This window comes from Rhipicephalus sanguineus, chromosome 3 (assembly GCF_013339695.2).
Source record: "Rhipicephalus sanguineus isolate Rsan-2018 chromosome 3, BIME_Rsan_1.4, whole genome shotgun sequence".
Classification (NCBI taxonomy): Eukaryota; Metazoa; Arthropoda; class Arachnida; order Ixodida; family Ixodidae; genus Rhipicephalus; species Rhipicephalus sanguineus.
In genome coordinates this window covers 22,380,102-22,395,677 of record NC_051178.1, presented here as the reverse complement: position 1 = coordinate 22,395,677, position 15,576 = coordinate 22,380,102, and the positions used below count along the sequence as shown (strand labels likewise).

The 15,576-nt window shown below is 44.7% G+C and overlaps 1 protein-coding gene across 1 annotated transcript; it reads left to right on the top strand.

The window, feature by feature from the left end:
• The first annotated feature begins 11,683 nt into the window (after positions 1–11,683).
• On the top strand, positions 11,684–12,619 carry LOC119385314 (glycerophosphodiester phosphodiesterase 1). Its single transcript, XM_037652780.1, has one exon. It carries the CDS (start codon positions 11,684–11,686, stop codon positions 12,617–12,619), a length of 936 nt encoding a protein of 311 aa, XP_037508708.1.
• The last annotated feature ends 2,957 nt before the right edge of the window (positions 12,620–15,576 follow it).

Sequence of the window (15,576 nt, the reverse complement as noted above, 5' to 3'; positions counted from 1 at the left end):
TCCACATAGCATGACAGCAGGTACTTCTCCACAGAACGAAGGTCTAGGTTGTACTGAAAGCACAAGCGTAATCAGATTTGTTCATTTGGATAGTAAGTAGAACGCATGAAAATTTAGACGGCTACGTGTTCCAGTATTGTAACTAAAGCATCAAGGAAAGCCAGATTTGTTTACAAATATGAAGTGTATTCTGGGGAAGTGTTAGGTGGCCCGTGGTCATGGAACATAAGAAACTTAAGACTGTCCACAGGAAACCAAAGAGTGATGACCTAATTTCATCTTCAGGAGTACTCCAAATAAACATGGATGCATGTGTGCATAAAGCAATTTCGTTAAACATGTACAACTGCTCCAGCCTGGAGTCTCAAATATTTGCTTTCAAAAATGTGGCAGATGACTGCTCCAAAAGGTTGTTATGCTGCTCCGGAAGCTGCGCCGAGATGGCTTTGGTCATTCATATCACTGCAAAGCACATTCTCCGAGGAGTTGAACTGCCATGGAGGGTGAGAGGCTTTCCATAACAGCAGAGGCACAATAGGCTTCCATGTGTGTGCGACACTACAAGAAATTATTGCCAGTTGTGATGATTTAATGTAGCCAACAGGAGGCCCTCAGTAGCGCAGCTTTATGGGCAATCACTCGCAAGCATATGAATTTCTCGCTGTGCTTCACTGATATGTCTTCACATATTTTCACGTAGTGATTGAAAATATGTCTTCACAGATGAATTTTGTCATTATTTTCCTCGGAGAATCTCGGCAATGACATCTCTAAAATGCAAGGTGAAATAAGCTGATGTGTCTAGCATGTAGTTTATAACGAGAAAGTTTTTACTTTCAGCAGAAATTCTTCATGAGCTATGAAATAGGGCAGATGTGTTCATTTATGTTTAGTTCTCTAATCATTGGCGCAGGAATTGCGTTACAGCGATATATAAAATAGGATGTCATTCGAACAACAAAAAGCTAAGTAGTAAGTTTGTGCATGCACATGGTATGGAAAGGCAGAACCGTGAAACACAGGCACGAGAAGAATCGGGAGATAGCGGTGTAGCTACTGAGCGGCACATCAGGCAAGGTGCCCTCCCGCCTTCCTCTCCATCTGGAGAACCGTTAGATATGTAGTGTAGAACAACGCAAGGCAACATCGCCTGCCTAGTCAGCAAGGTGCCCCCCCTTCCCTGGCAAAAAATTCTTCGCAGCTGGGAGATCGAGGCAATGCAATTGCGTCACGTGGCTGAGCAATCAATAGTTAATGGCAACTTTCCGTGGCAATGGATGTAATAAGGAAGTACAGCAACAATGCGCAAGTAAGAGCATTCCTTGAAAGCTCCCACATTCTCGTTTGCATCAGTTTGTGTCGGAGGAGAAAAAGTCTAGCATTTCATTTATAGCAGCCAATTAAGTGAAAGTGCCCTACTGTGTCCTAAATTTGACTTATTGTTCTATTTTCCTCTTCTGTGTCAAGTTAATATGCAGAACTTTTGAACGAGGAAATGGCTGAGATTCAGTATCCAGGGAGCATCATGTGACAGTGTCGAAGCGTAGTCACAAGAAATATGAAAGAAAGGCTCGGGGGGAAGTCTGCTCTCACTACATCACAGCTGTGCGGCAGTTTGTAGCTACTGAGCGTGACAACATTGCAGGGAAGATAGGATTTCCACGTATGAGGGCATCACTAAAACCTACCATGAACTAAAAATAGTCTTGAAAGATCCCAAAACCATGTATGACCTACATCCGGTGAGTTGACGCAAAGGCGGTGCAGTAGAGAAGCTCGGAGAGGTGATGCATCAGGGATGTTGGGCTTGCCAAGACTAGCTGCTTGACATCATAATGCCCCCTAAATTGTTTGTTTTTTTCTTCGTATATGAGTTCAAAGTTCTGCCAGACTTCTTTGCATAGTGACACATTCGCAAACGTTATGCCCCTGATGTTCTCTGGTATATTGCACATTAGTTTAACTATTAAATAACACTGCTGTCGGAGCAGTTTGTACTGTGCTCATGATGAACCACGACATGAGAACTTTCAGTATCACAGCTGGTATGTGCAATTTCTCAAGATAACAATGTCATGTCGCTACAAATCTGGCCACTAAAAGTGATGTCGGCTATGATGTAAACGTACAAGTCGATGTTATGCTGATGGGACATGAATAGAAGACGATGGTGGAAACAATGGTATGTGCACCACTTATCTCCAAGTTGTCACATTTCGAACCATGAGCACTGTATGTGACCAGATAATACCAACGAAGCATTCACGACGTGTGCGCTTGTTTATAGACTCCTTAGCCCTGGCCTTATTTTGTGCACAAAACAGTTACGACTAGCACATTAGGGTGTGTATGTGCAAGCGAAAAAAGATGTACAGGGGTGGTCAAAAGTTTCCAGACTGCTATCTCACGTGATCGTGAGGCAGCGTGGCCCGGGAAATTTTGACTGCACCCCCCTCCCCCACCCCTTCTCATGCACTGGGCACTGTCAATGCCAAGTGTTCCTTATTAAGCTCGTCTTGGCATGTCACACCACAGTACTTTAATACGAGCTTACATTGGAAGAGTAAATGAACTGCAATAATCTTATTAAGCTTGTTTTGCGCATGTCACACCACAGTATTTTAATACAAGCTTTCATTGGACCTTAGCGTAGGTGGACTGCAATAATCTACGCTTCTTTTTTTCACAACTATTTTTCTTGTACGCTTCTTATTTGATCAAGGTTTCTGAAGCAAATTAAAAAACAAGGAAGTGTGAGGAATGAGGATAAACATGTTAAAATTTGACTTGTGTTGAAATGCCAAATTGGACAGATCTGGCACATCCTGCTTGCAAATAAATGATGCTGTAGTTTAAATATGCATGGTGTTGTGTGCTACATGCATGCTTTTTTGAACTGTCGAGGAGCTTCAGAAGATTATTCAAGAGTTTGCAAGAGTTCTTCGAGTGGCACTGGAGTGGTGTGTGGGTTTTACAGCAGTATTGCTTTTTATTATCATACAATATTTGAATCTGGGATCATCTAAATACATGTTGGAGCTGGGAGTTTGTAGCTACCACTTGAGCCGTGAAGATCGTAACATTTTTTTATGCATCTTTGTGAAGTTGTAAAACCACTCACACAAGTTAACTACTTTGCAGATACTGGTGGCCATGCACTGTGAGTGCTTAACCAGCTGTTATATTAATCTGGTTTATTTACTATACAAAATGTGTGGCAGTGAAAGAACTTACAAACGACACTTGCTGCTGCTCATGTTCACTTGCAAGCTGCATTAGGTGATCATATCACTAAAGCTGACAGTGAGCAGGCTGTTCAAGCAGAAAACATGCACTCCTCATGTGTCAAATGAACTTGTCTTGGGTTTGAGGCTGATTGAAATGCAGGTTGTTGTATAGATTTGCTTGTGTGCGTAATTTTGTCCACTAGGCTGTTAGGGACACCACATTTGTAACATGCAAGCAAAACACAACTTCTTATGGCATAATGTTTGAAGTACTTCATGGCCGAAAGAAAAGAAAAGTTGGTCTGCACCATTGGGCATACGCCATTTTAGAATAGAAGAGTAGTCTGAAGGCTCTCAGTTCAAATTTTAGGTTGCAATGTGCACTTCAAAACGCATGAAGTGTTTTCCTTGAGAGCATATCACCTTGTCTGTGTCACAACTTTCCATTCCGTACATTCTGTTTTCACACTGACGAGCGTTCATGAACCCTTCTCTGAATCGTATCAATTTGTACTCTTCAATACAGCTGCAATGGGTAGCAGTCTTTAAAAAAATTATGACATCTCTGTGTGATAGTCTCCTAATTTGCACTATCCGAGTAATTTGCTTCGTTAAGTACTGAATGCTGCGTTAGTGGGAGTGCAAGGTATAAACGGCATTTCCATCAAGTCTGCTCACTTCTTTTGGGCCATTACTGTGGTGGCCACTGTGTGCCGCTGCGAATGTTTTTGGCAACCTAGACCGCACGAGTCACCGTGACCCTTATGGTATAGTATATTTAAATGGATGTTGTAATACTGCGTGTAGTTGTGAGAGCCATAGGTTTCATTGTCAGTGCTGTGCAGGTTGAACAAAGCCACTTATTTTTTTCCACTGATTGTAGGAGCGGAACCATGCAAGTTGGTGAGGATACAGGTCAGTGCGTGAACCTTTTCCTTATCTGCTGCTGTTGCAAGATGGAAAGGCAGGCTAGTTGGTGTGAATCCATTTTTCATCTAAATATGCGCGCTAAATGACGACAACACAACGACTACACGAGGACCAGTGCAGACCACAACTTTATTTATAACACTGTTGTTGTCGTGTGGATGGAAACAGTTATTACTGCGGTCAGTGCATGGCCACCTCCTCATTGTGGAGAGAGTGAAAGAGAAGGTCTGAGAAAGGCAGGGAGGTCCGTAGGGTTCATTCCACCCTGAGGGTAAGAAAGTGGGGAAAAGAAAAACATGCAACATGAGCTGTATGTTAAAACAAACATTGGTTTGCGAGAAGGAGCACTGTAGATGCACAGAAGGACCACCATTGGTAAATGAGCCTAACATTTTTTTTCAAGAACTGCAGTGGAACAAAAATAGCATTATTCGGCTTCAATGGATGCAGGGTCTTCTTCTTCTTGACCCTTTAGGAACTGGTGTGTACTATATATTGCTGACCTGGCATTACGGTGAGATGATGAGGCCTTTGAACAATCTTGAAAAGTAGCACACAACAAAGGCATAGTTCCTAGTTATTCCTTTTTACGTTTTCTCAGGCAGGGAGCCTGCGTCCTCTTTCTCTCATCACGTAATATTTCAGACTATGGGGCTGAGTGAGAACTCCATTGCCTCCCTGTAAGTAAAGTGATGCCACCTGGCAGATAATGCATGTCATAGCAAGAATCAGGGGAACTCTTTAAACGTGGAAGTAGTCACGCTAGACTGTGAGGTTCCTTGTGGGAAGACGCTGGGATGAGTAGATGGGTGCTTTCAATATGTGTTTGTGGGTGCTTTCTGATGGCATGGCTGTCCTCCTTGAATTTCCAGCCCTGCCATAAGTCAGACATTACACTGCCCAGTAAGCGTAACATTACGGGCTTAATATTAAGTTAGACAGACTATAGTTCTCCTTTGATTTCAATGATATTCCAGACGAGACATTGAATGCATGAATGAGGTAGCATTCCCGAGGTTTGTGGTCATAACTGGTGCGAAATCCGGAGTCGAGTACCGTTCCATTGAGGTTGTTATAAACGAGTGACCTGGCATGCTTACATGTTTCAAGAGTGGAAGGCTTGATTAGGATTTTGCATGTGATCTCTGTGATTGTTGAGAGGATTCTGAAAGGTACATGTTTCAGTCTGTCCTTTATGTTGCACTTGAATGCGGCATGTGCCACATTCAAGGAGGTACACTACGTCAGGTGAATCGTAATTGAAACTTCCTTTAAGTGTGAATATAAGCCGGTTAGCTGTGCTGGTGGCATTCATTGAAGGTGCTGTACGATGACAAACTCTGCAATGTTGTTTGTTGTGGCGGCTGCAACCAGTCAGGTTAGAGCTGGTGATATAAAAAAGCAGATGTAAGTATGTCTGCGATGTTTTTGGAGCGTCTCTATGCAACACAAGGTGGCTGAGGATAAGCTGAGCAACCTCGTGGCTCAGCTTAGCCTGAGCTCAGCTGGCACCTTATTCGTGCACCCACATCTCCTTATATCATACCAATAAAAGAAAAGCGTTTTGTGAAAGTTATATAACACGTCAGGACATTCACATGACTGCTACATCCGGTCAAGTCAAGTCAAGTTTATTAAATAGCTCAGTTGAGTTACATGGTTAGCATATTACAGCAGGAGGTCCCAAAGTTTCAGAGAAACTCATGGGGGACATCCTATCGCTACATGAATAGGGTAATTACAAAAAATACAGCAAAAGTATACGCACGTGGGAGCAATAATGAACAAGCTTGATTAACAATAAGATTAATACATAACATAATGGTTATACTCACTATTGAAAAAATGACATGAAAATAATCAAAAGCACGTGATAAAACAAGAATAACCAAAAGCAAGATTAATGAACAGCACAACATGACAAATTCAACTCGTTTCATTATCAGTTGTATCAGTTGTACAGAAGCAAATGTTAAATACGAAAATAGCTCAGAAATATTCAGAGCTGTTAACAGTTAATTACACTATTCAGGTGAGTTGTATACTTCCTGAACAAAATATTCCTTGCTGCGCGAGAAAAATATTCCTTGCTGCGCGGGAAAAGAAGATTATTGCACTGGGGAAACTGGGTAATATTGCTATTAGTTAAGTGATGATGATCAATGCATGCGATGAAAATGTCATGCGTGATGATCCTATAGGCAAGTATGGACAGTTTATGACAAAATAATTGTCTTAATGGGAGCATGTTAAGCTGAGGAAACAAGCTACAGGACAAATAAAATGGGCTAAAAGTCGTTAGTCTAACTACTTGATTCTGAAGCTGCTGCAAACGTTCAATGTACGTGAAATATGTGTTGGCCCTAGATGATACACAACACGAAATATGGCTATGAATACAGGGAAAATACAAAGGACGTATGATGTGAGGCGGAAAAGAGGTTCGTGTCTTGATGATAACGTGGATTCCAAATGCAATTTTTTTAAAGAGTTATGCGGCATGTTTATGAAATTTTAGTTCACTGTATAATATGACGCCAAGAAACCGCGCTTCACTGGAAATGTTTGTGACGTAATTACCGATGTGAAGGGAAGGTGATATGTCAAGTGTAATTCGCGCAGAATAGAACACCATAAAGACAGCTTAAGTAGCATTGATTTGCAGCCGATTGTCTTGGCACCGTAAAGTTATGTTACTTAAATCTGTGTTAAGGTCTGGCTGGAGTGTAGAAACTGATTAAGTTGATGTAAAGATGGTTGTGTCGTCAGCATAAAGTATGCACTTGGTCATTGTAAGAGCATTCACTCACACTCATGTGAAAGGCAACGTGTTCGACTGGTTTATAGCGACCTTCCGCTAAAAATAGCTTCAAAGATTTTAAAAAATGTTGTCTGTCTTGCGATTCAATTCCACTATGGCTAGTTCTTTTTTTGTTTGAATCTTGTTTTAATATGACAAATCGAATGTATTGTACACGTAGAGTAGCACAGCAGTGATCTTAAGAATTTTTCTATACTAAGAAAACAACTGCAGGCAGCTGAAATTATGTGTGAAATGGTGACTCTTGCCACACAGGATGCTCATTAAGCATGTATGATGAAAGAGGTTGTGTAGATTGTAAAACTAAATTGTTATGATCCATCTTGTAACAACCTGTAGCACCTGCAGATAATAGTGCAGAAGACAACGTGCCGGTATCCGACAGTAATGACCAAGTGCCTTCTTATTGCAAACCTTAGGTATGAAGCGCATGTCTTAGCCAATGGAAAAATTTATGCAGTTGCACTTAACATGAAAGCTGTAAATAGTGCGGAACAGTGATTCGCCTGCCCTGCAGCGACACTCGCGTTAATGGGCAAGGACGCGCTGGCGCTCCAAACAGGCAGCCTGTTGGCGTCCATGGCGGGAAAGGAAACCTTCATTTGTGATGTGCCGTGGCACCCTCTCCCCTCCTCCTTCCCTTCCTCCTCACCCTCACGTCACTCTTCCTCACACTCTCTGCCCTTTTCCACCCCCTTGCTACACTGTAATATACACAGCTATGCTATGTTCTACTTTACCTCTCCTCCTTTCCCCCTCCTCACTCTCACATCACTCCTCCTCACCCTCACTTCCCTTTCCCGCCCCTTTGCTATACTCTACTATACATGGCTATGCTATGTTCTACCCTCCTGTGTCCTCCTTTCCCTTCTCACTTTTCTTTCCCACCCTTTGCTATACTGCACTGCACAAGGCTATGCTATGCTTTACCCTCCCCCTCCTCATTTCCTTCCTCTTCACCATCACATTTCTCCTCCTCATCCTCCCGTTTTCCACCCCCTTGTTATGCTATACTATACACAGCTATGCTATGCTCTAACCTCTTCCTCCTCCTTTCCGTCCTCCTCAACCTCACTTCCCTTTCTCACCCATTGCTATACTATACTACACATGGCTATGCTATACTGTGCTGGCTATGCTTCGCTGTACCTTCTCACCCTCGCATCACTCCTCACTATCACTTCCCTTTCCCGCCCCCTTGCTATACTTAGTCTTAATGGCATGCTATACATGGTTGTGACTGCGTGACGCCATACATGGCTGTGCTGTGCTTTACCCACTCCCCTCCTCCTTTCCTTCCTGCCCCTCACTTGCCTTTCTCGTGCCCTTACTATACCATACTTACATGGCTATGCTATATTACATGGTTTTGCCTGCGTGACGCCATGCATGGATGAGCTATGCTTTACCCTCTCTATTCTTCCTACCCTCACTTCCCTTTCCCACGCCCTACTATACTATACTATACATTGTTATGCTATACATGGCTACGCTATACATGCTTTTGCCTGTGTAACGCCAAGCGACGTGAGATGACGACGACAGCACACGACAGCCCGGGCCCCTAAAGGGCTCCGCGCTTAAAGGGGCCCTGCAAGACTTTTTCAGTATGGTCAGAAAACGACGCCGATCGGTATAGTCGAGGCTCCTGAGAACACGCGAGCCAATCATCATAGTGGAGCACGCGGCCTGGAGTTTACAATTCTCAAAGTCAGCTAGAAATAGCTCCCTCTTCTCTCGACAAATGATGCCATGTACCCAAATTTTTGCGCCATATAACCAAAGTCCACGGTCGCTGGGTGACTTGAGCATGGTGAGCTGCATAGTTACCGTGGTCGCCGCAGGATGCCGCCACGTGGCCGCTTGCTCGCTCGCAATCGCACTGAAAGCTGCGCGTTCGAAGAAAAAGTGAAAAGAAAATGCTCAGGGTCATGATGCGCGCTCACGAAGGGACGCATCTTCTTACCTCATTATCATCGGCCTCGCTGCGTAATTTTCAGCGCGCTCGCTGGTACGAAAGGAGAGAGAAAGCGCTTGAAGCATGCGATATACCTCTCCAACTCCGCTCGTACTTGTCGTATTCCAAACATTTTTGTGCCAGTCGATTCGTGAGGCAATAAGCTGTTTCAATGTAATCATTAGATGATTACTTGGAAAAGTGTTGCAGGGCCCTTTTAAAAGGGGTTACTCTTTTCAAAATCACATGTTGCTTGTGCAGCCGCACTGTCCTCTTTAGCAAAAGTGTGCTTCATTTTTTGCGGCAAAGCAAGACTTTTATTAAACGCGAAGCATTCCTTCGCGAACGAAATACACTTTGACCGTTTCGATCTATCCATCTATATTTCTTACTACAGAAAGGTAGTATATGAGCGCTGTGGCTTTATAGTAATAATTAGGGGTGTGCGAATATCAAATTTTTCGAATACGAATCGAATACGAATATCGAATCGAATATCAGAGGAAAAATGCCTCAACAGTAACGATATTTTAACATGTAGCTATTTTTGAAGAAACAAAACATTAACAGCCTGACTGGCAACACAACATACACTGCTATCTCCAGAACACAATGTCCAGGCTAGCACAATGCACATCACAACACAAGCAAATATCACGGCACAATGAAAGTAATGACTACATGTTATCATGAAGAAATATGAGTTGCTCCACATGATGAGGCAGCAGGCGCTCCCTTGTAACAGAGACTCCCCCCCCCCCCCCCTGCCGCTGAAAAGGCACGCTCGCTTGAACAGAAGTGGCTGGTATAGGGAGGTACGTACATGGGGCAAAGCTTTGCCAGACTGGGGTATCGAAGGTCCCTACAGTCCGCCACCAGTCACGTGGGTCACTGTCTTTCTTCAGAAGTGGTCCCGCATAGTGAACGAGTGGTAGTGCGGCACGTTACGGCCGCATAATATTGAAAATGTACGGTTACATGATCGCCAACAGCACTGCACGTCGGATATGCACCAGCAATAAATCATACGTATTGGGGCGCTCGTCGCAGGCAGATATCCTGCCTCCGTGTACTTGCGATGTTTATCGCTCCTCTCGGCAACGTTTTTAGCGATACGAACGGAGCAGAAATGTGGAAGACGAGTTATTTTATGCATGATAATCGAATCGCATATTCGAATTTTTCGAATATTCGAAGTTATCGAATATTCGAAACTTTTCGAATACACGATTTTCGAATCGAATACGAATATTTCGAATGTAATATTCGACGAATATTCGAACCTTTCGAATATTCGCACACCCCTAGTAATAATGTTAAAATTTAATTTTAATTCAAGAGCAAAGAAGGCGGGAAACATAAAGAAAAGCGTTTGCGCCTGGCTAGGCGTTGTTAAACCAGATATGGTCGACAGAGTACAATACTACAGTAAACTAGAAGTTGTAACAATACTCCTGCAGCATACAAGTTATATCACATCAGTCTTGTGAATACGATAAACAACAAAACGGTAGTGGTATTTTAACACGATAGCGTTAAAGGGACACTAAAGGCAAATAATTAATGTCAGAGTGAAAGCTAAACGTATGACAACGTATAAAACGGCATTATTATCAACAGCCGTACCTTACTTACCGAGAAATTAAGCTAAATGTATCACACGATAAGCGCCGCGAGTGGGACATTTTGGAAGTCATCCGATGACGTCACAGAGTCCGACTACAATTAATCACTAGTAATCAAACCAGCTGCAATAAAAAAAGAACCTTCCGTGCATCAAGAGACTTAATAAAATGCTGCTTGTTCGTTTCTGTTTGATTCATGAAAAAAAAAAAAAAACTTCTTTGGCGTTGCCATGGGGAACGGCGCGCGTGGTTCAAAAGTTCCGTTTTCGCTGAACTGCGCTTCGCCCGGCGCCCTGCTTCGCTCACGCGGTCGCGTCTCAGTGGTAGTTTCGGTATCGCGTATTGCCGCGTGTGTTTTGCACGCTCGTGAAAGTCGCTCTGACAGAAAGTTCGACAAAATGCCACATGCATGTGATGTTGCCGGATGCCCGAATAGTGCACGCCGCTAGTCCACGCCGCCGCGCAGTAAAGGCGGGCAACGTTGGGCACGGCAACAGTGACGTGAGGAAGACCGCTTTCAGGCGGGTGATTTGAAGTGCGCGAACGCGATGCGGACCACTAAAACGTGACGTTTCTTCTGGATTTTTTTCTTGCCTGGCAACTGTTCTTTTAAGGAAAAAGAACTTTTTGTTTCATTTCGTCAACTTGGCGTAACACTAGCTTCAACAGCCATTCCCTCACTTGGAACGTGGTCACTAAGATTATGTGAAGAGAGGATTTTCTTGCCTCTTGAAACCTTATCAGGGACACAAAAAAGTTATATCTTGCTAAATATCAGGACACTATACTTCGGCCGTAACTACAATATAATGCAGCTACACTGATTTTAACTTATTAAACCCAGTTGTAAAATCACCTCACGCAACGGGTATGATCCACTGATAAGGAGCGAGACCAAGAATGTGCCCCTATAGATCCAAGAATCATCTGGAATCAACATCGTCATCCCATCCTCACGTGAGAAGAGCCGATCTATGCCTTGAATACATTGCAGGTGTAAGCGACGGTTGACAAGGCGAACTAGAGCCGTAGAGGAGCCAACGAGCTGTCTAGAAGCCATCGACAAACGTCGCCGGAGCATCCACACGTCCTTTGTGTCGCGTCTGTCCTGCGAAAATACATCATGGTGTACCTGTTCCTCGCCATAATCGTCGCCGCCGTTTCCAGCTCCGTCATTAAGCGGCTTTCCATACCGCAGGTCGACAACGACGTGGCCTCGGAGGTGATCCTCGGAGTAAAGCACGACGACGGTTCAGGGCTGCCACCCATCTTTGTAGACCGGGGCGGCGCCCTCGACGCGCCCGAGTACACCTTGGCGGCATTCCGCGAGGCGAAGAACAAAGGCGCCTTTGGAGTCGTGTTCGAGTTATCCTTCACGTGGGACAACTTCGCCGTCATCTTCCACGGCGACACCCTCGAGCGCACCACCAACGGCAGAGGCCGGATGGCTGACATCAGGTTCGACGATCTCCGCCTACTCGACGCCGCGCACAGACACCCGTTGGCGCAACGCTACCGAGGCGAACGCGTACCAACACTCGAAGAAGGCGTCGAAGAGTGCCTTCAGCTAGGCATGCGAATCATCATACACGTAAGAAAGTACGATGCTCGCATTGTTGGTGTCATAGACCAGATGTTCCGCGAGAGACCCGAACTGTATCTGCGGGCGCTGGTCGCCTCGGTCTACCCTGACATTGTGTACGAACTGCGCCTTCGAAATCCACAGATCGTGACGGCACTGACTTGGAAGCCCGGGCTTCTGGCCTACGAGGACACGAACAACACGCTGCGGCGCTTCGAGTCACATGCCGCTACTTTGATGGCCACCGTCGCCGACTGGCTTTTCGAGAAGGTCCTTCACGTCGGCCTGTTGCCTTACGTCACCGGTGTGTCGGCTGTCGTGATTAGCTCGAACGTACTGAGCACAGAGTACGTACGCACCTGGCGTAGCCATGGTGTGCACGTGATTGCCTGTACGTCGAACCGGCCGGGCGAGGAGAACTTCCTCCGTGATGTACTTCGAGTTCCCATAATTACCGATACCATGCGTCACGAATAACAATAATTAGCACGCTCGCTGGTCATGTTTTCGTGGTCGAACCTCAGGTGCTAGTATAAGGCATTTTATGGCGCGCGATGTTATTTTGTGGTTTATAGCACTTCATTCTTAATCGTAAACCGCGTTTACCAGCCCAAATACAGAAGGTTTTGCTCGATTAGTTGTTGTTTATTCGTTTACTCACATCTAATCGCTGCAGTGTGTCACATTCCAAAGGTTTTACCCTGGTTTCTGTTGTATGTGCCCCGTGTATATTGGGGCAGCTACGCAATGCGAAGACTGAGGAAACAGCGGGGCTGGTGGGCTTCCCCTCATCCTTTCCCTCCTACTCGGCCTCATTTCCCTTTCCCACCACTTGCTATGCTATACTATACAAAACTATGATATCCTTTGCCATCTCCCCTGCTCCTTTCCGTCCTCCTGACACTCATACCACCCCTCTTCACCTTCACTTCTATTTCCCACCCATTTGCTATAATATACTATAGAAGGCTGTTCATGACAGCCAGCGCAAACGGAACACGGGCGAGAAAAAGAAACGACGACACAGGCGCTGTCTAACAACTGAATGTTTATTAGAAAAAACACCAAGGAAGTATATGGGTAAGAAAGATTGACAACAAAACCGTGCCCCCCTCCCTCCCGAACATAGCCGACAACCACAGCAATAATATCATGCGTAGAATATCAGAACTGCGCACGTTCCAGGAAAGCCACTTCCTCACTCACGCACGTGTCTATATTGTTTATCATTTCGAACGCCTCCGCGATTTCCTGGGTACGCTATGCTATGCTATGCCATGTTTTACTCTTTTCCCTCCTCCTTTCTCTTCTCCTGACCCTCCCATTACTTCTCCTGACCCTCACTTCCCTTGCTCACCCCCTTGCTATAATATACTATACCAGGGGTTTCAAGTTCATCTCAGCTAGCGCGCCGCAGTCCCGAAATTTAGCCCAACAAGGGCCGGGACGCTGAAGAACTCGACCAATGCTGATCGGCCTTGTTGGTGCTCACTAACGAGTGTATGTTCCAAATTAATGGAGCACATTCTTCATTCACATATTGCGAAGTTTCTTAGCTCTGTTAATTTCTTTCATCCCAGTCAGCATGGCTTCCAGAAGGGCCTTTCCTGTGACACTCAACTGGCTCTCTTCATCAATGACATGAGTTCTAGCCTTGATACTAACACCCCCGTTGACGCGCTATTTTTGGACTTTGAAAAAGCTTTTGATAAAGTATCCCATAACCGCCTATTCCTAAAGCTCTCTCGCCTAAACCTTCATTATCTTGTGTTTCACTGGATACGTAATTTTCTGTCTAACCGTCAGCAATTTGTCTACGCTAACGAACACTCCTCTTCTCTCACACCTGTTACATCCGGGGTTCCTCAGGGAACAGTCCTCGGACCCCTGCTCTTTCTCATATACATTAAAAACCTTCCAACTAACATTTGTTCCGGGATTCGATTGTTTGCAGACGACTGCGTGCTATACCGCCCTATTAACAATAATGACGATGTTTTATCCCTACAATCTGACCTCAGTCATATTGAAGATTGGTGCCGCAAGTGGCTCATGTCATTAAACGCATCAAAAACCTCCCTTCTCACTTTTCATCGAAAGAAGTCATACCCTGCTCGCGATTATATAATAAGTGGCTCTTTAATATCCGCTGTTAACACCTACAAGTATTTAGGAATTAATCTCACTTCTGACCTATCATGGCACACCCACATAACCAGCATAACAAATTCTGCTAATCGCGTTCTTGGTTTCCTGCGACGTAATATCCGATTAGCACCCCCCTCAGTCAAACTTCTAACCTACTGCTCCTTAGTAAGACCGAAGCTCGAATATGCAAGTGCCCTGTGGGACCCATACCAACATAATCACATTACCATGCTTGAATCAGTACAGAACCGTGCCGTACGTTTCATTTTTTCGGACTATTCCTACAACTCCAGCTCATCGAAACTCAAATCCCAAGCCAACCTTCCCAGCCTTATATCACGCCGTCGAGTCGCTCGCCTTTCTCTCTTTCATAAGTTCTTTCACAAGCCACCCCAAGCCGATCTCATTGCTCCCGCACATCGCCACTCAAGCCGGATCAACCACGAAAAGACCGTATACCCACCTCGAGCTCACACTGTCTCCCATGCGTCCTCATTCTTCATTCAGACATCAAGGGACTGGAATGACCTTCCCACCAAGGCAGTGCTTCATTCCGACCTAGCCATCTTCAAACGCATCATAGAAGAACTGTTTTTGTAGATATGCCCACCCCTCATGTAAAACCCCTTCCTTTAGGGGCCTTTGAGGTATCATAAATAAAAATAAATAAATAAGTAAATAATAGTACAGCTCTTGAAGGATGGGGACAGAGGAAAAAGCGCTCGTGTTGTGTTCTTCCTGCGTCCCCGTCCTTCAAGCGATTTGCTGTTACAGTAAGAAAGTCGGAGCGGGGAGCGGGGGGGGGGGAGGCGGGGGGCTTAAGATATGCCACTTAACGCTGCCATTTCAAATGACTTTCATATATCTCGTATATGGGTCATATCCTACAATTGAAAACTCGATATCGACCTTCTTTTATTTTTATGATGTTACTACACGACCAGACAGGCTTTCGTCAAAACCTCGACTTCGTGGGACATATCCGCAGGGGACTTGACATAGGTTTCGAAGAAGGTATCGATACCGATCTGCAGAATGACTAAAATTCTGAAATACAGTTTTTGTTCTAAGGTGATGTTTCAATTTTTGTTCTACGGCGACTATTTCAACACATAGTGGCCGTATGGAGTGCCTCAAAAAATGCTTGAGACCAATCCCGTCTCTGTAGCTCCCCCAACAAGGCGTTATTAATCGTAATAAGTAGAGAAAATAATGCGAATACCATTTAGCACAGTCAGAAAAGTTCATTCCTTGTGAAGCCGCGGGCCGCTGTCGAAAAGTTCGCG

Bases quoted from the DNA above. Each gene is read 5' to 3' on its own strand.
- LOC119385314 (XM_037652780.1), top strand. From the start codon at position 11,684: ATGGTGTACCTGTTCCTCGCCATAATCGTCGCCGCCGTTTCCAGCTCC.